We start from the raw sequence: 24,110 nt of genomic DNA, 5'->3' as shown, positions 1-24,110 counted from the left end.
CTGGTTTTACGTAATATTTGCATCTGTTTTTAATTTTCAAATTGACCAAGAGGGAAAAGGGTTATAACTGCAAACATTTTTGCTTTAAAATATTGAATAGTATTACATTTTACTTGGGAGGGTAGATAAAAGGAGCACAGTTCAATAGCAGAAAGGATATACAGACATACAAACGGTACAGGTAAGCATAGCACCTTTTTACACTTAGCTGTTTGGGCAGGGGGCTGTCGTCAACAATGATTCTCACCCAGTATCCTACACATAGATCCTTGTCCCCAGCTGATGACTTCTGTGATGGCTGTTGAACAAACCGACTGAACATTCAGAGCTCCTTTCGTAAAATAAACATGTGAAATACTGAAAGATTTGGGTTCACACAGGTGATTACAGTGGCACACATTTGAACTAGCCTTGATTTCCTTCATTGAAACATCCGTTTGAGATTTCCAACTCAACAGTTGCAACATCCATACATCCCTTTTAAAAACTATACATTCTTTGGGCTGGGCGCCAGTGACACACACGCACGTCATCAAGAACCTTAGGGGTGATGCCAACCGAGTGAAGCGGGGATATGCACCGACTACGTGGAAATGGACGACTAGAATCACTGAAGTGAACGGCTCTCTGGAAAGATCGGTAGATTAAGGTCGGGCCATTCTTGGAGGGGACATTGTCAGAAACATCACTGTGAGTTTGAGCAGTCATTCATAGTTGCACAATAGCAGGACCTCCCTTGTTCTCAGTCACTCTTCCCACTACAAGCATTTTTCTTATGAAAAACATGTGAAAGACCAGGTAGCATGCATACAAACACTCACACACACACACACACACATATATACTGTATATTCAAGTCGTTCCCTCCAACACAAGCTCTCAGAGTTGTGAGACCAAGTGGAGGAGTTCCTTGAACATGACAATTACTTCTCATTACTGCAACGTAAGAACTGATTGACTATCGCCAGGGGGAACAGACCCCCCTGAGACATAGAAGTTAAAGAAGAGGACACAGTAGTTTCACAGTACACACACGCACACAAAGACAAAAAGACACATTCACATTGCTCAGTTTCCTCCCATCACACCGTCACCTATCCGAGGCTTTTCTGTTTGATATGGCTTACATATGTCAAGTCGACCGGGTCTGGCCTTAAACCGCTGCATGGGAACTGAGATATTTAACTGAACTGCATGAAGATTTCTGAGGCTTAGGAAGTAGAAGACTGACATAATGATGTCACAAGAGTCGAATAAAGCGACTAAACGCATCTCCTAAAATCTGAAAGGGAATTGTTTAGTTGAAGACATGTTACTCTTGACAAACTCTCTTTTTTGCATCATCACCATCTACTCTTCCTGCATTAGTTCTAGACTGAGGCAGACCAAGAACCTTTCACAAACCTGAGAATACAAGAACCAACCGGCGACTTACTAAGACTGGTATTGTAAGACAGGGGGCAAACACACACACACGCACACACACACAAATTACACTCATGCTTACTCGGTGAAACAGATTGTATTCCCACCCCCCCAAAAAAAAACAAAAAAGAAAGAAAAAAAAAAACATTAGTTCAAAGCATCACACCACAGTTTACAACAACACGGTCTGACGGTGATTTAGTGTACACAACCACAAGTGCTAATGTTGGAGGTTGGAGGTTGAGGATTTGCTTATTATATGGTAATCTTACTCTTCAAAAATAATCCCTTCTATGCACACACACACACACAGGCACACACACGCACGTTTTTAAGGGTAATGTCTTGGAAAATAGAATATATTTATATATATTTATATATATATGCCTTTGAGTAGTCTGTTTAAAAGAACAAAACATGTTATGTAATGTAATTGGCACTTGGAATCACCACTAACCTCTTACACATACAGTGATCATCTTATACAGAATTCAGTTGAACTGTCATATAATTTGTACTTGCAACGTTAAAAAGACCTTTTTGTCAAAGACACTATGTTTAAAACACCTTTAAAACAACACGCCTGTGCTGCTCACCGCACAATGACGGCGTGTAGTGTGGGACGTCTGTTTTTTAGAGAAGAAGGGAAGGGAGTGAGTCTGTGAGAGACGTTTAACACTCCATCTCAGACCAAAATACACATGACCAAAAGTAAAAATAGGTTTTTTTTCAACAGCAACTAAGAAAAACATACAGATATTCTTTTCATGCAGTCATATAAAATACTACTTCTGTTTCCTGTTAGTCTGTTTTGAATATTTACACACATTTGTTTATCATACAGATCTGTACAAGCTAGACCCCTTCCTGTCGTCTTTACCGTGACGATAAGGTGAGCTCTGCAGCCGTCAAGTTTCATTAATTGTAGCCCCTCGGTGACACTCCCCATTTTAAGGAATGCAAATTCAGCTTGTTGCCATGGCGACAATCCTTCCTTGGTTATCCTCTCGGTTAGCTTCCAGAAGGCGGGAGCTTTTTTTAGGGAAAAAAAGTGTTTGGGCCACGTGAACTTGAAGTATGTGGCCGTTTGTTTTTCCCTGATATAAGGTTCATGATGATGTCGAAACATCACTGTGGTTGGCTGCTGACACTGTCCGTTCTGTGCGAGGAAAGAGCTTTCGGCTGTTTCTGGGGCTGCGGTTTGAGCTGCTGCTGGTGCCTCTGGTGGTGAGATGGTTGTTGCTGCTGCTGCTGTTGTTGTTGCGATGGTTGTTGCTGTTGTGACTGCTGTAGTTGCTGTGTTGCCTGGGCGAATGGGCCCTGTTGTTGAAGTGGGAAAGCTGCCTGAAGAATCAATTGGGTAGACTGGGTACTATGGAGAAGTCGGGTACCCTGACGGAAAAAGACATTGAAGAGGTTTGTGAATATGCTGCGATTAATCATATAGCTCTAATACAGAGACACTGGTGTTATGAAGCAAAGCCAAGAAGAGTTACCGGTAGAAATTGCTGCTGCTGCTGTTGACCCTGCTGGCTTCCTTGAGCTACCACAGTTGTCTGGGTTTGACCCTCCTGTTGACCTTGTGGAGCTTGGGCAGGCTGAAGAGTTAGCGTTGGCGTTTGTCCTCCCTGCTGCGATAATCAGATTTTTCCATTTTTTTAAAAAAATCTGTGTGAATCTGGTTTAATCAAATGCTTACTTGTTGGTTGCCAAAAGGGTTGTATGCAGTAACCACCTGCCCCATAAACATGGAGGTGGGCACCATGACCGCACCACAAGCCATCGGCGCAGTTACAAGTTTGGTCACCAGCTGCTGTCCAGTTGGAAATCTAAAAAGTGAACGAATAAAAAGAACAATCAGGAATTGTCAGCAAATACAAGTTTAAACAATAATAGTTCAAGAGTTGGTACTGATTATAAATATCTATTTAATGTAAAATAAACGTTTGCTTAATTTTATCCTCTTTTAGGAAAATGTACAAATAAGTTCAGAACAAAAAAATGATCCAATATGGAACTATGAAATTAAACTTTCATATTCTGGTCGACAGGTGGCAGCAATGTACTGGACGCTCACCGAATCTGCCTGTCTTGAGTAAAGGTAGCCACAGCCGTTCCTTGAGGAGTGTTGTTCTGTGGCAAGCTGGTGCTGATCTGCAGGACGTTGGGTTGGCCCGGCTGAGAGATCATCATGGTGTTGTATAGCGGGGCAGTGACAGAGCCCTGGTTCTGTGGCTGAGCCTGGGGAGGTTGTTGAGGCTGCCGTTGCACCTAATGGATTAAAAAAAAACAGGTTCAAAACTAACTTAAGGTAATTAATTTGAGCTGATCACCAAGAAAATCATGAAACCAAGATAAGAATCTAGAGTGATGTAGTGATGTATAACTTTATAAATAATCTTTTATGACAAATGTCCATTTGAAATGTGGACATTTCCAAAACTGTGATTGGACATAACATAACATATTTTAGCCAGACATTGTTCATGAACTCCAAATCAAAACAGGATCATAAAAGAGGGAACTTTTTTAAATGCAGTTACAGATCATGTGAACTTCATGTCCCACCTGTTGCATGGTCTGCTGGGCTGTTTGAAGAGGAGGCGTCGCCTGCTGGATGTTAATTTGCTGAGATCCTGAATGGATGGAATTCATCGCCGTTTGCTGGACCTGATTGGTCAAAGAGGTCGTGGGCTGGACCGAACCGACTTGGGGAAGCTGCACATTCATGGCTCCACCCTGTTGTTGCAAGAACATCTTTAAGATGAAAACACAAGTGTCAGGCCATAATGAACAGTGATGAGCTATTTTGAGTCTGTCTGGAGAACGAATCAAGTAGACTGTCATGATAACAGTTAAAAACTGTTTTGGAAAACAAAACAGGCATTTATACCACAAGGTATGAGAACCAAATCTGTCATAGACAGTTGATTTTTCGGTTAATGTGTTTAACAGTTTAAAGTGGTAACAGACAACATGTATACAATTATTATTTGGAAAGTAACTCAAACTACTGTTAAAAAAGTACAACAAAAATCTAAAGCAGCAACATTTAAAGAACCAAACTGATTTGTTTCTCCACATAGTGACTAGTACAACAGCAGCCACCACTCTTCTAATGACTTTACTAGAAGTTCATAAAGTTCATTCGTCCACATCGTAGTTATGAGAGGTTAAAAAACTTGGTTTAAGTGAAAACAAACATTGTGAATCTTATATGTGAATTTATGTGAAATAAATAGACTCACAGATTTAAACATGGAGAAAAAACAGTTTTACTATGTTGAGTAAATACATGTGACCTCAATGTAAATACAAGTGACATCAGACTTTGTCGGACAACTTCTCTACTTGCGTGTCTTCTGCACGTTACCTGGAACTCCTGTCCCTGGACTCTCCGCAGCTGCTCCTCAATGTGTCTCAGCTCATCCTGCTGCCGCAGAATGTTTGCCTGGATCATTCTGCTTTTTTGCTCCAGTTGTTCTGTTATATGCTGCACGGCATTGACTTGTGCTGAAAACTCCATCACAGGCTGCACAAAGAAGATGAAAACAAGAGTTTTATGATATTGTTGATCACTAAATATAAATGTACCGAGACTCACCTGAACATTCGTCAGGATTTGCTGCTGCTGCGTATGTTGTTGTTGTTGCTGTTGCGTATGTTGTTGTTGTTGTTGTTGTTGCTGCTGCTGTTGTTGCTGTTGCTGTTGTTGTTGTTGATGCTGCTGCTGCTGTTGCTGCTGTTGTTGCTGCTGCTGCTTAGCCATCATAGCTGGAGTTGCACTCTGACCCGTGGTTTGAGAACTCATTGACTACCGATGAAGACATAAAGCCATTTTAAACCAAATTACGCAGAATAATTAGAACATCAAGACAGCTGAGAGAGAACCATCTTGAAACCAATTACCTGGCTGCTGATGGATGAGCGACGTTGAGATGTCATTTCCATGGTGGAGGCCAGGGACTGGCGGGGTGGAGTGGTCGTGTCCATATGGAGCTTCGACGCTGTTAACATTTTATGGCATTCATTTATCCACCATGCATTAGTGCTGACGGTTATCTTTAACAAACTTACAGGTGCAGGTGTTGTCAGACACGTGTGATGAAGATTTGCGGGAACTGCGCGAAGAGGTTGACGGTGTTTGGCTGTGATCAAAACGCTCGAGCGCCTCTTTCAAGCTAGATGTGTTAAGTTGGGACTCTGACTCAGAATCTTGACTCTGAAAGTAACACAAATTACACATGGAGATTTTCACAACAAACGTACGTGTACACAACTCAAAGTTTCACAAAAGTTACAACTTAACATTTTCAAAAGAAAAAACATTTAGTGGAATTCCATCTGTTCAGTGGATGGATTTCTCACCTTGTCTACTGGAACCTCTGGGTTTGATTCTTCGATCCCCAGCTCTCGCCGCTGTTCTGCCCTCACCTCTGCATAGCTACAGTAAAATAAATCACATGAGGTTATTAATCATGTCAGACTAAACACTCAACCTGAACTATTAACTAGGACAAGACAAAGGAATTGTCAACTGGGCGTACCTGACGACTGTGTGTGTGCAGACAATGAATTCAGGACGTGAGTTCCACTGGTGATAGGTGATGTAGTAATGCGTCTGGAGCCAAATCCATTGTTGACCTTTGGTCAGGAAGCGGTAGTAACAAGACTTCCCTTTACCGTACTGCATCACTGAACAGGAGAAGTATTTAACAAAATGCCGTTTTATGTTCTCAGTGAAAGTTAAAAAAAAAAAATCTGGCCACTCACAGTGTTCATGGCATTTAGCCAGCGTCTCCAGGTCGTCAACATGGTAATAGTCGTACCCTGATGTCCCAAGGACCTCGAACGGCAGATAGCCAATGATTGGTGGAGCTCTTATTGTGGAAAAGGAAGAGGATTGCGTTTTCACCAAACCCTGGGAAGAAAATAAATGTCTCAAAGTCACTAACCTGTGGTCTAAGAAAAGAAACTTCCATTCAAGGCTGTGTCTCGAGGTGAATTCTTCGTTAGGCTCTTCTACTGTGCACATCTCCTTTAAATAGAAAAAAAAGCCACACAGTTAAACACAGATTGGAGGACCGTTTTCATGCCATTTGTATTATATGAGGCACAGTAGAAAGAAACTCTACAATCCATTGCTACCTTAATAAATTGAGGTTTGGCGAGTCGGACAGTGGCTACGAAGCACACCTGGTCATCAAAGGCAGGCTGCAGTGATCGCTGTAAAACCCCTGCTAGACCGTTCCTGGTTATGTTGGGAACTTGACAAGAGCAGAAGACAGTCCAAGTTATAAAAAAAAATGCTGATTCATGGAATGTAAAGTAAGATGATACCATTGTCTACTTTTAAACATACCATTACTAAGGGACTTGAAGTTTCCAATGAACTTAACATATTCATAAACAGGAGGGTCTTTAGGGTCTATGGATCCTCGAAGCATATGGCAGCAAAACTCCAAATAGTTTTTACCTGGAAAAGAAAAAAATATTTGATGGAAAATATAATGAATTTAAATATTTTGAATTTATATTTTTTAAACAAGGTTTTAAGGGTTCATTGTTAAAAATATATATATAGAAAAGCAGACCTTGAACAAACAAGCAGGGCAAATGGTCAATAAGGCAAGTTTTTTTGGTCCAATTAAAATTTCCTTTAAAACCTTTTTTTTGTCTTCACAAAGCCTAAAAAAGGTTCTGGCCTCCTCTAGGTCCGTCAGAATGCAGGAAGTATTGCTGCAGGCGTGACTCAGAATATTCAGTCATCTCTAAATTCTCAACATGTTTTTTTTAGAAAGCATGATGTCATTTTGTAAGAATTTTATAATCCTTTCGATTTTCACATTATCCAATCAACTCCAAATAAATGTTATTATCAAAAAAAACAACTAAGTGGTACTTACTTTTAAAGTAATCTGAGCCAAGGCTCTCTGTGTCACCAGGGTGTGTGGACAATGTTTTGTAGACATCTGAGTGTTCGCCAACAGGCAGGAAGTTTAACAAGTTCTGGTCAACCAAGTCAGCCTGGGCAGATAACATTAAAGTCAAATCCCACACAGGCTAGCATCTTAAAACGTTAGAAAACCAATTGGAGTACAGTAACAGAATTAGACGACAACTAATCATAGTCACTGAAAAACAGTTGTATCACCGGAAAGTGTTCCAGAAGGGAGGTGACGCTCTCAGAGACGTAGAGGATGTTCCCATCGGTCATTATTGCTATGAAGAAGCCATCCAGGGCCTTTGAAAAGAAATATTGATACAATTATTAATCAAATTAAACATAAAGACTAACTTATCATTAAATCACATATTTGTTGATACACAAATTATCAACTTTTGTCTTCAGATATATTGTGGTTAATTATATGAAGAATAAATCAATACAACTATTGTATTTTGTAGCTACAAATGAAATAAACATGTTTTCTAACTTCAATTTTGCTTATACAACATTCTTCATACACACTTAGTTCATTTATAACCATCATCATCTTTTTGAAGCATATTTAGATTGAGTTCCTTTATGTATTCTCCACCACAACAATGACATACAGGTGTCATTAATACATCATGTTTAGTGCATGCTGTGCATTTTGTTAACAGTTCTGCTGTTAAATCACAAATTAAAATTTTCCAGTTCGGCATTTACCAAATATGAATTACATTTACAGTCTTTACCTCAAGCATCAACTGTGTAAACTCCTCATTGCTGAGGAAAGGTGGCTTCCAATCCTGCCTGATCTCACAGGACTCAGACTGGGCTGCAATTTCTGATGAGGAAACAACAACAGTTAGTGGAACAGTCTAAGCGCCACAACAGTCCACACACACAATGATACAAATACAAATGTCAAATATCTGAAACTATTGCAAAATGACACTAAAATGGATTCAAAACCTAAACAACAAGCTATAATGACAAATATGATAATACTCATTACGGGACCAAGTGATGCAAACATTTATGCCTGAAAACAAATACTAATAGAAGGTGATGACCTTTATGTTTGCAGAGGAAGTCAATGCTCTTCTGCAAGATGGTGGACTTATCCATCTTCCTGGTGTTGCCAGGCAACATTGTACCCAATTCCTTGATGAGGACATTGAATTGGTCTCGCCGTTTCTTTTCCGACTTGTTACGGGACACACTGCAGAATGACAAGAGGATTGAAATGCCATACAGGACCAACTTTCCTTGACCTTGTTTCTTCTGATATACCACTAGTACAAAAGCACCATCAACTACCAGAGGTCTTCATTTAGCTCACCGTTTTGCTTTGTCTTTCTCATCTTCTTCCATCAACCCATCGAAGATGCTACAATCATCGCTGAAATGTAAAAAAAAAAAAGAAAAAAGGTTTTATTACCAAGAATCCTTGCAACTTGAATCAGATGTCTATTGAGTGGATTTCGACAATAGTAAAGATTTAGGCCGTAAAAGGCTTGTTTTGTTGAAGAAAATAAATGTAAAAAGTGTGTACATACTTTTGATTCCAATAGTTAAATGACTGATTAACATTAACATGTCGATATTTACTAGAGGCCCTAAATAATCTGCATCTCATCCTGTATGCATTTGTGTTGCTCCAACTGAATCACTGTACATACCCGATGCTTGATGTCATGGTGGCGGTTTATCAGGGCTGCAGTGACTTGCTCTTTAGGCGTGAGGTAGGCATTTGGAAGGCCAGCTAAAATTTAAATTAATAAGTTAGGCATGGAAAAAAAGTCTTAAGAAAAGCATTTGTTTAATTCAGAATTATAAATGAACATGTACAAAAAGAAATCATGAAATGCACAATTGCAAAAAACAAGGTTTGTACATAAAGTGAACCTCTGAATTAAAGGGAGCATTTGTGAAAATGTTTCAGCAGCATGTTTTATTTCAACTACCAATGCACTTAATTGTTTTCTGGCACTTGGTGTGGATTTTGATTTAACATAATTTTGTAAAAAGATAAGATAAGCATGTAATCCATACAGAGATTGACAATTAATCCATCCATCTGAAGTATATACATTTCCCATATACCAATTGATATAATCGATATATGAAACATATAATTCAAGGGCAATATCTTTGTATCGAAGCTAAATTAATTAAAGGGTTGAACACTAAAAGGGCAGAGATTTTGATTAGGAGAATGTGTTGTTCGGAAGATAAAATATTTCAAGATTAATTGTGTTATAAATCATAGCTCTTTATTGCATTTTCAGGGCCGACAGTGTCCCTTCTTACCAACCGGATTTACAAACTACAGTTTAATCAAGTTCTACATTTATTCTAAATATAATATAGCAGAAAAAATATTGAATTACCATTATCTACAAGTCTCTACATAATCATTCCCCCATGAAAGATGTGGTCTATTCAAGAATAGCAGTCAAATTTCTCACGGAATAATTGCCAAATATGTTCGAATGCAATTTAAACGGTTATGATAGATGTCAAGCGGTCACTTACCCCACTGCAATTTACATGAGCTGTCTGTGAATGTTCTCTCTTAGGGGTCTTTGAGAGGGCCTAAGGGCAAAGCTGGAGTAGTGGTCATTAGTGGTCAGGTCAAAAGGGTAGGAGACCACAAAAAAACATGGTGGTCAGGTGAAACCTGAAAGAGAACCAATCAAAAAACATGGATTATAAAGTGACATTTGTGAATGTTGGTATGATTGTTGTTTTTTGGGGGTTGTACAATATTTTGAACACTATTCAAGTTTAACATAGTACTAACTACATTTATTTTAAGGATTGGTCGTATTTCAGTGCGACACTGTTGACCGTAGCAACCAGGTAAGGACCCTGAAGATAGCACTTATATTTTAAGAAGGTGGGGTGATGTATTCAAGCCAATGTAAAGTCAAATTACAAAAAAGCATTACATGAATTTCATGTGGCTTCTGTGAGGGTAAATTATGTGAACCGTCAGATCTAATGACTCACCCTTTGGAATGCTTCTTGGAGGGCAAGGTTTTTGTTTTAGATGCTTTTCTTTCAGGCACTGACAGATACTCACGTGAACCGCACCTTAATTGGAATAGAAAAAATGAATAAAAAAACTCATTCATAACAACACAATACCAACAAAGTCTTTGTCTTTAACACATTTGAACTTGGTTAAAGATTGTTACACCCATCATTTTGTCAATACAGTATAAAAGTGAATAACATATACATTAAACATATGAAATATGAACAAACAGACATTTTGAAAAATAATTAGGATTTAAAATGTAAACAAAGATTCAATACTTGTATGTGAATATTGAGCAAGAAATATGAATATTTCAAATGTTTAAAATCTCATTCGGTTTAATTGTCAAGATTTGAAACAACAATTTATTTCCTTATTTAAACTATGTACACTATGACAAACATTAACCACCTAATAAATCACCAAACCACAAGTCTACAATAAATATGTTTATCCAACAGATAACGGTGTTCAATGAGGATGCCGGTCGCATTTGGAGAATAACACAGTACATACGATAAATTCCAATTCTGTACAGGTTAAAAAAATACGTTTCACAGATGATCTTACAATGTAGTCCATCAGTAGTCACAATACAACAAGAAAATACTACACAAAGCTAAGGGGGTTATTTTGTGCAGAAAGGGTATACATCTCTACATAGCATTAAACATGAAAATATGTAATAGTGATAGAACTACAAGGTGCAAACAGATGTTGACAAACAGCTCCATAATAACACATATGATATATATATTTGAAGAATATGACCCACCAAGTATTCTGGTTTAAAGTAACTGACCTGTGACAGATGTGACATCATTGTATGCATCAACTGTTCCCCAAAAGAAACTCCTCTAAAACCAGGTCAGCCGGTCTGAAACATGTAAATCGTAGGCAAACAACGGAAGATTGTGACAAAATAAAAGAGCTACGCGGTTGTTCAGTGCATCCATCTCGATGACAACAGTGGTTACTTAAGCAGTGCCCTGACCTACAGTCATATTCCTGATGGCTAAGCCTTTTAATGGGGGATTCTCGTACTGTACACCGAAAACAAGAGGATATAATAGAGGATATATCGTAACCCTTTACGAACAACGCGTTTATATGTCGATCGTCAAGTTACACGCTGCTTCACAAACCCCAATTTCGTGGTTGGTTTGGTTTGTTATACAACCGAAATAGAGCAACCCACATAGCTAGCTAGGAAGCTAACTAAGCTTGCTACCGAAAACAACCCGTGTAGCGACTCCAAATCTTCCGCTCCTGGTTCCCTGCAACTAAAAAACATATTGTCCAAGCATTGCCATGATTCTTTCCTTCCAAATTACAGTCTTGTCATTTACGAGCTACCGCCGAGAACCCGAGCTGTCAAGCAACAACTGTAGCTGACAACACAACGATGAGTAAAAGAGTAGCGCCGACTTCCATAGCGCGTACATACGTCGAGGAGGGAGCCTCGCTGCTGCAGAGAAGTCGATCAAAACACACGCATCTGTCGCCAAAAAAACTCTCCAGGAGCGGCGATGGTGGATATATTTTCGCGGCAGATGTATGTCCACACACACATACACACACACACACACACACACACACGCTAGAGAACGATACGCGCACACGCTCGCCCACTCGTACACATAGACACAGGCTGCTGAGAATGTGGGTCACTGGGCCTTCTCTCCCTCAAGCGTGAGGAAACGCTCGTGAAGCTCGCGCTGCACTTCCGCACGTCAAACAACAACCCACAGAGGCGGCGGCGCGTCTTTTTTCTCGAGCACGGAACCCGCACGAACCGTCACCTACTTGTTTATGGAGACGGCGGTATCCGTGTTTTTTTGCGGTGGCCGGGACGTTGCAGCACGTTAGCGGCGGGGAACCAGGAGGACTCGGGTTGGGGAGAAAAACAGGAGGCCTCGTTCATTTTACGCTGTACAGTCATGCGCAATAGAGGCGACCCAGTGTACTGTACGAGAGTCGGATCCTCGCTGTGGAGACACGACTGACACATTTCGGTGGGGTTTCCAGACAATATAGCCCTGCGTGGTTTTTAAACTGAGTGGAAAACCCTCGGATTATATATAGCGACTGCTCTAAGGGTCCATCAAGCTGAACAAAAAAAGAAGATATTTATAAAAATGAGCTTTACCATCATTCGAAAACGTAATTATTTTAATACATGTTTTAAAGGGACGCTATAATGCGATAATCTTTTTGTAGTTAGTGACCTCTCTGGCATTATAGGTGGGATTTGCTCCAGCAGCCAAAAAACTTGGCTGGACTAAGCGGGACATTTTGTTCAGGAAGGTAGTACGGCAAAGAAGGACTTATTTTTCCCAAAGCTTGACTCCAATAACCAACTTCCTCTGAGGCGGCAGACCCACCCTCATAAGTACTATTTATAATTTAAGAACTGTACTTGATCATTTTCTCTAGTCACACCAGTCCTCATCTTCTCATTTACTGCATCTATAAACTTCATACACTTCTTGTTTAAGAATTTATGTTGCTTTTATAGTCTTATCACAATAAACATAATGTAATAATCTGAGCTATCGAATAAAAAGGCAGCAATGAGCGGAGAACAACGCTGATTTGGGACCAGCCGTAAGATACGCCTCCACTTCTTGCTGGTGGTAAATCTAGATTCTGACTTTGTAGTTATATTATAACACTTGTCTCTGTTTTCATTCCGATTGTTCGGGAGAAAATCCCTGACACTTCTCTACTCCTTTATGCAAGAATCCTCGTCCCTCATATTCTCTTCCTTGGCCCTGAGTCTCTTGCCCATCCCAGTCTGGCCTTGCAAGTGCAATAATTTACCTATTTTGACGAACCATTTCACAATATTTCTACTCTCACAACACAAACAGTTAGCAAATTGTAACATTGTCCAGGATTAGACATCATCTGTAGTATTACTGACATGCACTGTGCCTCTGTAAGATGTAAGTAAACTACAGCTCATGTATTATTCATTAAGATCCAACACTTGTGTGTTTCCTATCGTTGCTGCTTCCTGCCGATCGGCTCTTCTTTCCATTTCAGAGGCAAAAAGCTTTTCAAATGAACCTCCTCAAATACCTTCTGCAATAACAATAACAACAACAGCAACCACAACAGAGCACTTAGCTATTGAACCACCCATCTATGTTTTCACAAACGTGACAAACCCAATGGAACCACATTGGTGCTGCAAACAAATCAAATCATCTTGTCCAGATGGTTTTCCTCCACATTGTTGGAAACATTCAATATAGTTGCCATCTTGTCTTAAATTTCCACTCATAGCAACAATGATTATGGTGATGACCATAAACAAAGTCATTTAAACCCCCATCACCCAAAAGGTACCTGTATCATACTTGTTCCTGGAGATAGGATTACCGCAGCATAATGGAAAACCTGCAAAGTGCTCTGGGACATCCATTTCCCACACAATTATCGTTTAATCACAGATATCACTTGGCAACGTTCCAAAATGAGGAGCTTTATATGAGTGCAGTGGAGCCACGAAGACCACAGAAAGCTTAAAAGTTTAGTATTCTCCACTGGTCCGTTACAGTGAAATCCATAATGATGGAAAACAAATGGGTCTTAATCGACACAGTGAAAGGCTGGAATGATGAAAAGATAGACTCTATTGCTCCCTTTCTTTTTCTGAGTCCCTCCTGACCAATTTGTTGTGAGCTCAGAGCTGTAATGAAAGATGATAATGAATGATGAGGAGAATGGCAGCAGAGTTTGTGTGTGTGTGTATCAATGTGTTTGCATACGTACCTTTGTGTGTGTGTGTGTGTGTGCCTTCAAAGCTCAATCCGCCCACACCACACTTCCACAGAGTCTGACCAGAGGAAAGTGTCAAATTGTCCTCATGATATTTTTTCATCCAACTGTTTGTTTGCTCTCGGATTATCACTTTTCCTGGTCCTTCTTCCACTTCGCTTCTACAAACTGTTCCAGTGATGTCGTCTCTTCTAAGGGAGGAGATGCAAAGAGTTATATTCCGACCTGCCAAACACAGACTGGTCGAGTTCATTGAGATCGAGGAGGCACCTCTTGGAAGACATTTCCTCTGTGTTTCAGGTAAAAATCTTTTTCCAATGTTATCTTTAACAATTATCTGGAGAGATTTCCAGATGATATTTACTAATAATGTGGCCTGTACAATAACTGCAATTAAGCCTTATTAAGAATATAACAATTACATCACAATTTCATCTTTATTTTTTACAGCAGCAAAAAATAAAGTGGTGGAGTTGTGTATAGTGCGATGTCATATATCCCTGACTCCCGTCAAGCCTGGGAACAAGAAGTCTCAAACCATGCGATCAAGCATACAGGATTGCTACAGAAAGACAGAGATTTGGTCCTTGAAAGACCTGAGTCTTGTTGACGGTGTCGACCCCGATGTGGTAATTCAAAAACTTTTAATTTGTTATCATCATACCTTTGTGTATACATTATTATTATTTGACACATTCCACCTGCACAAATGATCTGCAGTCATTGCTGCTGAACAACCAAAGGAGAGAAGACAATAGTAAAGGAACAATATTTGTGGTCTGAATAGAAACTACCACCCCTCCCACAAGTCAATGAAAATACACAATACATTGTTTACAATTAATTATGAAGCAATTTAACTATAACAATGATAGGTGTTGCTGCTTTTATAATCATTTCCTATTTTAAAAAAGTTAAAACACAGGGACACAATAAATATGCAAGTGTGCTGAATTTGCAATGCTTCTTTAAATACTAACTGACCTATTTTCAACCTAAACAAGTTTAATAAATATAATTCTTAGTTAGATTTCAACACATAATATTTTTTCGAATTTTGATTGTTTAGTAACAGAAAGAGTTTGTGATTTTGAACTCCATGACAGACTGACTTGGTTGATCTCTTTAGGATGACCCTTGTTTCGACATGCACTTCGAGAAGGTGCGCACAGTGAGAGCCATCAGCTGCTCGGCCAAATACGCCTTCGTGCGGGCACTTGTTGCCCTCGGTGAACAGACCTGCCAGCGCACGCTTAACCTGCGGAACTTTGACTGGGCTTACATCAAGCCCACCTCCTTCTACTCCAACAGAGGAGACTGTGTTGTTTTGACTCAGATATGCTTCTATGCATTCAACCTGGTGTGTCTGTCCTTGTGTCCTGTCCCTATAGAAACTTAATGCAATTTGTGTGAGTGTAAGTTTCCCGTTATAATGGACTTGTGTTTGAAAAGAGTAAAACTACACCATTCTTGTAACGTATTGTATTTGTGATGTACCGTCTTACTACAACATTAAAATGTAAAAGTTGTTTCTGAGTCGCCGTCCAGTCATTACAGACGCTTAGATTCATACTGACGTCTGACGCTGGTGCCTCAGCTGCCTGAACAACAAGCACACACTCCGCTTATACGAGAAAGTAGGCTTACGCTATGCCTGAAAAGAAAATACAAAAGAAATATAGAGTGTATTTTCTTTCCTTTTTTGTTTTAGTCAGATAATAATAGACAATGTTAATTGAAACAATGGTTAACATTATTAATGTAAATGTAAAGAGATACTAGCTAGCCCTGTCTTTGTTTTGTTTCCGGCGTAGTGAAGACAGCCTGTTTCGAAGTGCCGCCAAAATTCGAGTTGTCAGAGTCGTCAGTTGTAACGCTGACTGCCATCTTAGCGGCGCTCCGTTTTAAAACGTTTTAAGTGGCTTTGTTGTTCACAAGCAAGCTTATACAGGGAAGCCGAAAAGATCGAGGATGCATATCAAGTCGATCATTCTTGAAGGATTCAAATCCTACGCGCAGAGGACCGAAATAAACGGATTCGACCCACTCTTCAACGCCATCACTGGACTGAACGGCAGCGGAAAGTCGAATATTTTGGATTCCATATGTTTCCTTCTTGGCATTTCTAATCTCACTCATGTAAGTTTTCATTGTTATAAACGTCACGTTTGTTTCTGTATGGTTCACAGACCACATTAGGGAGTTCTATAATTTTCTAGTCTAAAGACAGGGATTTAGAGTGGTTTTCCTAACTTTAATATAAACGTTCGATTTTCAAATAAACACACAATATTCCATCCAACTGCATTATATCAAGACTTGTGATTTGTAGCAAGATGGCTTTGTGTTCTGAAATGTATTTTAAAAGCATCGTTTTCCTCTTGAATGTTACGTCACAGGTAAGAGCATCAAACCTACAGGACCTGGTCTACAAGAATGGACAGGGTGGGATTACCAAGGCTACTGTTTCCATCACCTTTGACAACTCCAACAAAAGTCAAAGCCCACTCGGGTTCGAAACTCACGATGAGATCACCGTGACCAGACAGGTATAGAAGTATAGAGTAACGAATAAAAACAATTGTTCTCACAATTATCTTTCTTTAAGGTGGTTATCGGAGGCAGAAACAAATATCTTATTAATGGAGTCAATGCCAACAATACCAGAGTGCAGGACCTGTTCTGTTCTGTTGGCCTGAATGTTAACAACCCACATTTCCTCATTATGCAGGTAGGTTGTGGCATTTGTAGTCCCACTTATTATCTCCCTCCTTTAAAAAAACAAAAAAACAAAATGATAGTTAAAACAATTAAGTGCATAAAATGTGGATACATCTTGGAGTAATCTATTCCTACTAAGGACTGTTATTTTCTCACTAGTTGTATTGCAATGTTTACTTTCTAGGGAAGGATCACCAAAGTTCTCAACATGAAGCCTCCAGAGGTAAGATTTACTAATATTTTCTCCAAAGGTTATTTATTCAAGAAACGTTTGTTTATGTCCAGATCCTTGCCATGATAGAAGAAGCTGCAGGAACTCGAATGTATGAATGCAAAAAGATCAGTGCCCAGAAGACGATTGAGAAAAAGGAAGCCAAGCTGAAGGAAATCCAGAATGTAAGTGTTGAAAGTTGTAGCAAACTGAATGCATTACGATTTGTTTCCACTTTTCAGATTCTGAAGGAAGAGATCACGCCAACAATGCAGAAACTACAAGAGGCATGTTCATTATTAGAAGGAAATATTGAGACCATTTTGTCACATTCAATCTTATGTCCCAATTGTCTATTAACTGTTGCACACAGGAGAGATCTTCATACCTTGAGTACCAGAAGCTGATGCGTGAGATCCAGCATTTGTCCCGACTCTATGTAGCATGGTTGTTCGTATGTGCTGAGGAGACGAAGCTGAAGTCTGCAGAGAATCTGAAGGTGATGCAGGAGAACATTGCCAAAATGCAGGCCAGCATGGCTGAGAATGAGGGTAAAGTCCGGGAGCTTTCGGCTGAAATTCAGGAGCTACAGAAGAAAAAAGATCAGGTATTAAAAGGAGTCTTGGATCAAGTTTATTTATCTGATGCTTAAGATTGACTTGATCATCTTAATACATCTGTCTTAAAACCACCTCATTTTTATTATATGTACCATTATCTTAAATTGTATGAACTAACCAGCAGGTGAATGGAGTCCTAAAATCTCTGGAAGAAACTCTGGCTGATTTGCAGCGTGTTGACGCAAAAGCTCAGAGTGCTCTCGATCTAAAGAAGCAGAATGTTCAAGATGAATTTAAAAAGAGAAGTGAGCTTGTGAAGACCATGGAGGAGGTATTTTCCTTTTTTTTTTAGGAATTATTCTCAAAAGAAAAAAACTTTGCCTATTGTTCTAGGTATACATGAAAAATGTATTATTTTTTTTTACATTGTGCCGTTTGTGGTTTTAGGACAAGAAAATGGTCCTGGTGAAAGAGCAGGAGGTCTCAAAGTTAAAGGAACAGCTTCAGGCTGTGCAGGAGGAGGGCCAGAAAGACAACGCTGCTCTGGATGCAGCCGAGCAGCAATTCAAAGCCGTGTCTGCTGGCCTGTCCACAAATGAAGACGGGGAGGCGGCCACATTGGCAGGTCAGATGATGGCTTGTAAGAACGATATGAGCAAAGCTGACACTGAGGCTAAACAGGTAAGCTGCAGCACAAACAATGGATTAAATGATTCACAATGTTATTGGGTTTCTAATCTGTCAATCGCATATGTGTCCGTCTTTAATCCATCAAGGCACAAATGACGCTCAAACATGCCCAGGCTGAGCTGAAAACCAAGCAGGCTGAAGTAAAGAAAATGGACAGTGGATACAAGAAGGACAACGACAGCATGCAGTCTGTGAAGAGTGTCAGGGAAAAGCTGCAGGTGGAGCTGGAGAAGCTTAAATATGAAGGTAAGGCGCAAAACCTCAGCCAGAACCATAGTTTTAAGCAGATCTTTTCAGAAATGTTTTTTTGTGCATGTTCAGATGGCAAGGAGGAGAATCTGCTGGAGCAGAGAAGACAGTTGTCCAGAGAGGTGTCTAGACTGAAGGAGACTTATGAGCGTCTTGTGTCTCGCTTCCCAAACCTTCGCTTTGATTACAAGTAAACTTTTGACGACACTATTGCTTCTTTCTTTAATTACAAATAAAAGAAAACCCATGAAACCAATGAGTCTTCTCAGGGACCCAGAGCGAGGATGGGATCGCAGCAAAGTAAAGGGACTGCTGGCCAATCTGATCACAGTCAGTGATGTCTCTTATGCCACGGCTCTGGAGGTCGTTGCAGGGGGACGACTTTACAATATTGTGGTGGACACAGAGGTACACTGTATGATTCATGTATGGATGATCAAAACAACAATCACTAACATGTAGCGGGTCTTTGTCAGGTGACGGGAAAAAAGCTGCTGGAAAAAGGAGAACTACAGCGGAGGTACACAATTATTCCTCTAAACAAGATCTCGGCGAAGACGCTCAATGATCGTGTGGTGAATGCTGCACGAAGCCTGGTGAGACAAACCTGATGACGTGTCACACACATGGTCTGATTGACTTTCTGTTCTGCCAGGTGGGAGAGAACAATGTACACACAGCTCTGTCACTGGTGGGCTATGAATCTGACCTGCGCAAGGCGATGGAGTATGTGTTCGGATCCCAGCTGGTGTGCGATAGCTTGGACAATGCCAAGAGAGTGGCTTTTGATAAACAGGTCATGACCAAGACCGTCACACTGGGAGGAGACATTTTTGACCCGCAGGGAACTCTCAGTGGAGGTGAGTAAAGTGTCCCTTACCTCTCAACTCACCCAGTAGATCTTACGTTATAACCTCTTTCAGGTGCTCGCTCCCAGTCTGCATCGGTTCTCTCCAGTCTGCAGGAGCTGAGGGACGTTCAGAACGACCTACATGTAAAGGAAAATCAACTTCGGGAAATGGAGAAAGAACTGGCCAGCCTGAAAGGAGTAGCTGAGAAGTATGTCATGAGGAATTTATGAAAAAAAGCTGTCTTTTCTCAAACTGTTGGACACATCTTTGCTCCAACTTGTCTGTCTAAAATGAAAAGGTCTTTCCTTACATGATGAATGAAAATCATCTTCTTCCTTCAATGGATATCACAGTGTTCGCTGTCCTCCAGGTATCGTCAGCTGAAGCAGCAATATGAGCTGAAGGTGGAGGAGGAGCAGATCCTGCAGGCCAAACTGCAGCAGAGCTCCTTCCACCAGCAGCAAGAGGAGCTAGAAAGGCTGCGCAAGGCCATTGGTAAGAATCTTTCACTCACAACTGCATTATTGTTGAAGAAATGCTACATTTCTACAATTGTGTCGCTCCTTACACAGGCACACACTTTCTTTCCATTATGCTAAAAGTCACTCAGAAACAAAAGATACCCCACATTTTACATCAACACTACTAGATGTGTGTATTGTCAAGAATCAGGCGATAGGATACACATCAGGATGGAACGGAACCGATGCAATATATTATGATACTGTAGGAAGAAGAATATATTTGTAGTATTGCCAGAGTACTTGAGTCTGGCGTTGCAGAATTTACATATAAACCATAAAAGAACTATGATGAAAATAAGAGTTAATTTTAAATGAAAAAATATTAATCAAATATCCTAGTAATAAGGTGTTTTCGTGTTTTCTTACACTCCTAATCATTCCACTTTGAAATGCACCTTCATGAATCATCTGGTTGTATCCTTGCTTGAACAGAGGAGAGCGAGGAGACATTGCGCGTAACTAATGATGTCCAGAAGCGTGCCGAGGAGAAGTACAAGGTGCTCGAGAACAAGATGAAGAACGCCGAGGCAGAGCGGGAGAAGGAGCTGAAAGCCGCTCAACAGAAGCTCAACGCGGCCAAGGCCAAAGCTGACGCCTTCAATAAGAAGCTGAAAAAGAAGCAACAGGTCTGGAGCATGTCGTATCAGAAAGATGGTTAAAAACAACATCAAAAACGTAGATGATTTATCTCACCTTTTTGTGGCTGCTGTGTCTAGGAGTCTGAGGCAGTGGCCTTAGAGCTGGAAGAGCTGCAGAGAGAGCAGGCTGGGTACAAGCAGCAGATCACAGCTGTAGATGAAGCTTCAAAGGCCATACAAGCGCAGATCGACAGCATGACCTGCACCGTCTCACAAAACAAAGTGAGATATCATCCATTTTTAAACAGTTAGCCTCTTATGGAGAATCAAAGAATGTTTCTTAACAATATGTTTCTTGGCAGGAAGCGGTTCGCAAGGCTCAGGAAGAACTTGCCAATCAGAAGGAAGTCATTATGGCTCAGGATAAAGAACTCAAGGTTATTTGGTCTTTATATCGGTGGTTTAACTGTATGACACACATTTTTATTTCCATAGACCATAGATAAATCACATCCATCAGACGACAGTAACTGCTGAATTGATGTAACAAAATAACGGCTCATATTTGGTGCTTCATTGCACATACAGTACATTTTCATTTCTATAAATGTTGTATTACTTTAATTGTAGCTTAGAAAAAAATTGGATTTTTGAATGTGTTGTACAAGAGAAAACATTTTTAATTTTTTTAAAAGGCAAAGAGTACCGAGGCTAATCAAATCAGAGAGCAGACCAACGAGGCTCAACTGAAGATCAAAGAACTTGAACACAACATCAGCAAACACCGCAGAGACAGTCAGGAAGCAGCTGAGAAGGTACTGAGTGGTTGACGACAGGATGATTCTCTTCATGACACTAAGGCACCTTAACATCAATGTTCTTCCAGGTGGCTCGAATGTTGGAGGAAAATGATTGGATCCAGTCAGAGCGTGAGTTCTTTGGTCAGCCAAACACCTCGTATGACTTTAAGACCAACAACCCTCGAGAGGCTGGCCAGAGGCTGAAGAAGCTTGAGGAGACCACAGCCAAGCTAGAGAGGAACGTCAACAAGAGAGCCATGAACATGTTGAACGAGGCTGAGGAAAGGGTGAGAGGAGAGAAAAGACTATTGAATTTTTTTTTTTTTTTATTAGTCGCCCTTTTCTAATGACGCTTCTCACCTAGTACAACGACCTGATGAAGAAGAAGAGGATCGTGGAGAATGACAAGGCTAAAATCCTGCAGACCATTGAGGAGCTGGACCAGAAGAAGAACGAAGCTCTGAATCTAGCCTGGCGGAAGGTATTTTTTTAGTTTGTTTGTTTGAGCTCCCCCAGTGCTTAAGGCTACATTTAAAAATGGTTCTAGATGACACAAATATTCCCGAAATGTTGACGTCTGTTCAGACGAGATAACTACATGTGTTGCTGTCACAGATACAAGTCACACGTGCAAATTGATATTGTACCAAAATGTAGTTGAAGATGTGACGCCTAAATGACCTTGACCCCCTCTCCTGCAGGTCAACAAGGACTTTGGTTCCATCTTCTCTACTTTGCTTCCAGGAGCAACAGCCAAACTGGCCCCTCCACAGGGCTCTGGCGTCTTAGATGGACTTGAATTTAAGGTGGCACTCGGCAACACCTGGAAGGAGAATCTCACGGAGCTCAGTGGTGGACAAAGGTAAGAACCAAAACATCTGACTTGCAATTTCAGCAACTGAAGGGTATTTCGTGTCCTCCTGTGCTAAAGATCTCTGGTGGCGTTGTCCCTCATCTTGGCCATGCTGCTGTTCAAACCCGCCCCGATTTACATCCTGGACGAGGTGGACGCCGCTCTGGATTTGTCTCACACGCAGAACATTGGGCAGATGTTGCGGACACACTTTCGTCATTCACAGGTATGGAAGGACACAACGGGGCTGAAAACTCAAGTTTTTACACGACAAATAATGTGTTGATCCCTTATATTGATATTTGACCTACATTTATCAGTTTGTGTCTCAAAACTCCAAGTAGCCCTGGCTGCAGCCTGGAGAGCAGACGTTAAGCTCCGCCTACTTCTCTATGTTGAGCTGACCCACCTCAAGAATAATAAAACATGCTTAAAAGATAAAGTAGAGAAAATTATTTCCAAAAGCTATATTAACACTTAATTTGTCAAAAAATCAATCGGAATAATATAGTTAAAAAATAATTTGAGTATTATTAATGATTGATCGAAATAAACGTACGTAACGTATATGTTAATGACACCATCTTGTGGGCAAATTATGTAATTGCATAGACAATTTAGTTGACCAAGCTCTTCGTTTTAAAAATAAATATTTGCTCCTATCATATAAGAAGCCCGTCATTGTGCAGTGCACTGTTAGAAAACAATCATCGGGTAATGTAATTATTGTATCCAGCCCAAACAAAGCCCAAATAATACTCTGACTGCTGATGAAAACTTGTGTCCAACTGGTGACCTCTTCCTCCATGTCACTCAGAAAAACATGTTTAATTACGAAGAGGAAAATGGATACGAATGGAATAGTATCTTCCTTTGTACGTCACTGTAGAATGTCCTTCATATGAGTGTCAACATGTAACTTGCACCTTTATATTGCAGAAGGTGCAAATATATACATAACTGTGATAGTCCTCCTTATTTGGAATCACACCCTGTCTTAAACGTCAAGGTAGATACATATGGAAGTTGAATAATAATTGTGAAGGCTAACAACAAAGAAATGATGACACTGAATTTTGTGAAAAACCTTAAATTGTTATAAAATTATAAATTACCTTCTCTTTTAACATTAATAAATGTATGACGGGTTTAGGTGAAAGCTGGGAAATGATTTTCATTAAAGTAAAAAGGATGCGGAATACAATATCCTGTATAAAAAAGAATAAATTAATCATTTTAATCCTAATATTTTTGGTATAATCATGATGGTTGATAAGTGTAATGCATATAGAAATGAAAACTCTATGCATAATGAGCTTGAGCCCCGTCCACTGGAAACGCTTAGTGTTTCTGGTGATGAAATCTAGTTAACACAGCCACTCTACTGTTATTGGTCCAGCATCAATGTCGGGTCACTGCGTGTCATCAATCCCACTTAAATTTTCTAAATCAGATGCTCAAATAAGTGATGAATAATCCTGAACTGTTTTGATATCTGCAATTATCTTCTATCCAGTTCGTGGTTGTGTCCCTCAAAGACGGAATGTTCACCAACGCCAACGTCCTGTTCAAGACCAAGTTCGTGGATGGCATGTCCGCAGTGTCGCGTACGGCTCTCAGTCAGAGCAACACACACGCGCCGCAGAAGAGTCACGACAAGGCCAGACAGAAGAAGCTAATCGCTGGATGCTGATGTACAAATGTCTGTCTTGTCTCTGTGTAACTTCTGCTCTCGAGCTCGCTTTGTACTAATTCTGTCTTCCTGCTACATGAAATGTGGCAACATACTTTTATATCCATATATTTGAGAAAATAAAGAAAAACCCAACAACGTTTGAAGTTATCACTGAAGACAAGTCGACAAAGCATGACTGAAAACTCTTC

General features: G+C 40.2%; 3 protein-coding genes across 10 annotated transcripts; 2 read left to right on the top strand and 1 right to left on the bottom strand.

Moving 5' to 3' along the window:
* Positions 1-4: 4 nt before the first annotated feature.
* clockb (clock circadian regulator b) lies at positions 5-12,333 on the bottom strand. Of its 7 annotated transcripts, none has more exons than XM_087798612.1 (24): positions 12,210-12,333; positions 10,373-10,456; positions 9,896-10,040; positions 9,040-9,122; positions 8,700-8,759; positions 8,431-8,579; positions 8,110-8,201; positions 7,580-7,669; positions 7,332-7,452; positions 6,788-6,901; positions 6,574-6,692; positions 6,381-6,463; positions 6,199-6,305; positions 5,973-6,120; positions 5,794-5,869; positions 5,503-5,647; positions 5,335-5,432; positions 5,030-5,239; positions 4,799-4,957; positions 3,994-4,182; positions 3,503-3,696; positions 3,125-3,254; positions 2,922-3,056; positions 5-2,817 (listed from the first exon to the last, which is right to left on the bottom strand). In XM_087798612.1, exons 4-24 carry the CDS (start codon positions 9,054-9,056, stop codon positions 2,554-2,556), a joined length of 2,700 nt encoding a protein of 899 aa, XP_087654738.1. In that variant the 5' UTR covers positions 9,057-9,122; positions 9,896-10,040; positions 10,373-10,456; positions 12,210-12,333; the 3' UTR covers positions 5-2,553. The 7 variants fall into 7 exon arrangements, with proteins under 7 accessions (XP_087654738.1, XP_087654746.1, XP_087654752.1 ...); XM_087798620.1 differs by having other exon boundaries at positions 2,922-3,053; XM_087798626.1 differs by having other exon boundaries at positions 3,994-4,164.
* A 173-nt stretch (positions 12,334-12,506) lies between these two features.
* On the top strand, positions 12,507-15,718 carry exoc1l (exocyst complex component 1 like). Of its 2 annotated transcripts, XM_087798641.1 has the most exons (4): positions 12,507-12,795; positions 14,386-14,489; positions 14,640-14,818; positions 15,319-15,718. In XM_087798641.1, exons 2-4 carry the CDS (start codon positions 14,393-14,395, stop codon positions 15,586-15,588), a joined length of 546 nt encoding a protein of 181 aa, XP_087654767.1. In that variant the 5' UTR covers positions 12,507-12,795; positions 14,386-14,392; the 3' UTR covers positions 15,589-15,718. The 2 variants fall into 2 exon arrangements, with proteins under 2 accessions (XP_087654767.1, XP_087654760.1); XM_087798634.1 differs by having other exon boundaries at positions 12,507-14,489.
* Positions 15,719-16,077: 359 nt separating this feature from the next.
* smc2 (structural maintenance of chromosomes 2) lies at positions 16,078-24,044 on the top strand. Its single transcript, XM_087798560.1, has 25 exons — positions 16,078-16,328; positions 16,589-16,738; positions 16,798-16,920; positions 17,095-17,133; positions 17,196-17,306; positions 17,364-17,408; positions 17,495-17,728; positions 17,863-18,012; positions 18,129-18,362; positions 18,458-18,617; positions 18,693-18,810; positions 18,890-19,028; positions 19,097-19,216; positions 19,276-19,480; positions 19,544-19,679; positions 19,842-19,966; positions 20,428-20,621; positions 20,712-20,855; positions 20,936-21,010; positions 21,269-21,388; positions 21,460-21,660; positions 21,738-21,854; positions 22,075-22,235; positions 22,305-22,452; positions 23,743-24,044. The coding sequence occupies exons 1-25, from the start codon at positions 16,161-16,163 to the stop codon at positions 23,917-23,919; spliced, it is 3,594 nt and encodes a 1,197-aa protein (XP_087654686.1). The 5' UTR covers positions 16,078-16,160; the 3' UTR covers positions 23,920-24,044.
* The last annotated feature ends 66 nt before the right edge of the window (positions 24,045-24,110 follow it).

The sequence above is a fragment of the Callionymus lyra genome, chromosome 1 (genome assembly GCF_982586985.1).
Source record: "Callionymus lyra chromosome 1, fCalLyr1.hap1.1, whole genome shotgun sequence".
Taxonomy (NCBI): Eukaryota; Metazoa; Chordata; class Actinopteri; order Syngnathiformes; family Callionymidae; genus Callionymus; species Callionymus lyra.
The sequence above is the reverse complement of the archived record's forward strand: the minus strand, read 5'-3'. Positions and strand labels throughout refer to the sequence as shown.

What these genes read in the sequence shown, in the direction of transcription:
- clockb (XM_087798583.1), bottom strand. An exon ending in CAGAGGTTCCAGTAGACAAG is followed by an intron (nt 5,648 to 5,793) that starts GTGAGAAATCCA and finishes TGTTACTTTCAG; the next exon opens with AGTCAAGATTCTGAGTCAGA. An exon ending in GCTCATCCATCAGCAGCCAG is followed by an intron (nt 5,240 to 5,334) that starts GTAATTGGTTTC and finishes CTTCATCGGTAG; the next exon opens with TCAATGAGTTCTCAAACCAC.
- exoc1l (XM_087798634.1), top strand. Translation starts at nt 14,369, where the DNA reads ATGTCGTCTCTTCTAAGGGAGGAGATGCAAAGAGTTATATTCCGACCT. An exon ending in ACATTTCCTCTGTGTTTCAG is followed by an intron (nt 14,490 to 14,639) that starts GTAAAAATCTTT and finishes TATTTTTTACAG; the next exon opens with CAGCAAAAAATAAAGTGGTG. An exon ending in ACGGTGTCGACCCCGATGTG is followed by an intron (nt 14,819 to 15,318) that starts GTAATTCAAAAA and finishes TGATCTCTTTAG; the next exon opens with GATGACCCTTGTTTCGACAT.
- smc2 (XM_087798560.1), top strand. Translation starts at nt 16,161, where the DNA reads ATGCATATCAAGTCGATCATTCTTGAAGGATTCAAATCCTACGCGCAG. An exon ending in TCAACATGAAGCCTCCAGAG is followed by an intron (nt 17,134 to 17,195) that starts GTAAGATTTACT and finishes GTTTATGTCCAG; the next exon opens with ATCCTTGCCATGATAGAAGA. An exon ending in CAATGCAGAAACTACAAGAG is followed by an intron (nt 17,409 to 17,494) that starts GCATGTTCATTA and finishes TGTTGCACACAG; the next exon opens with GAGAGATCTTCATACCTTGA.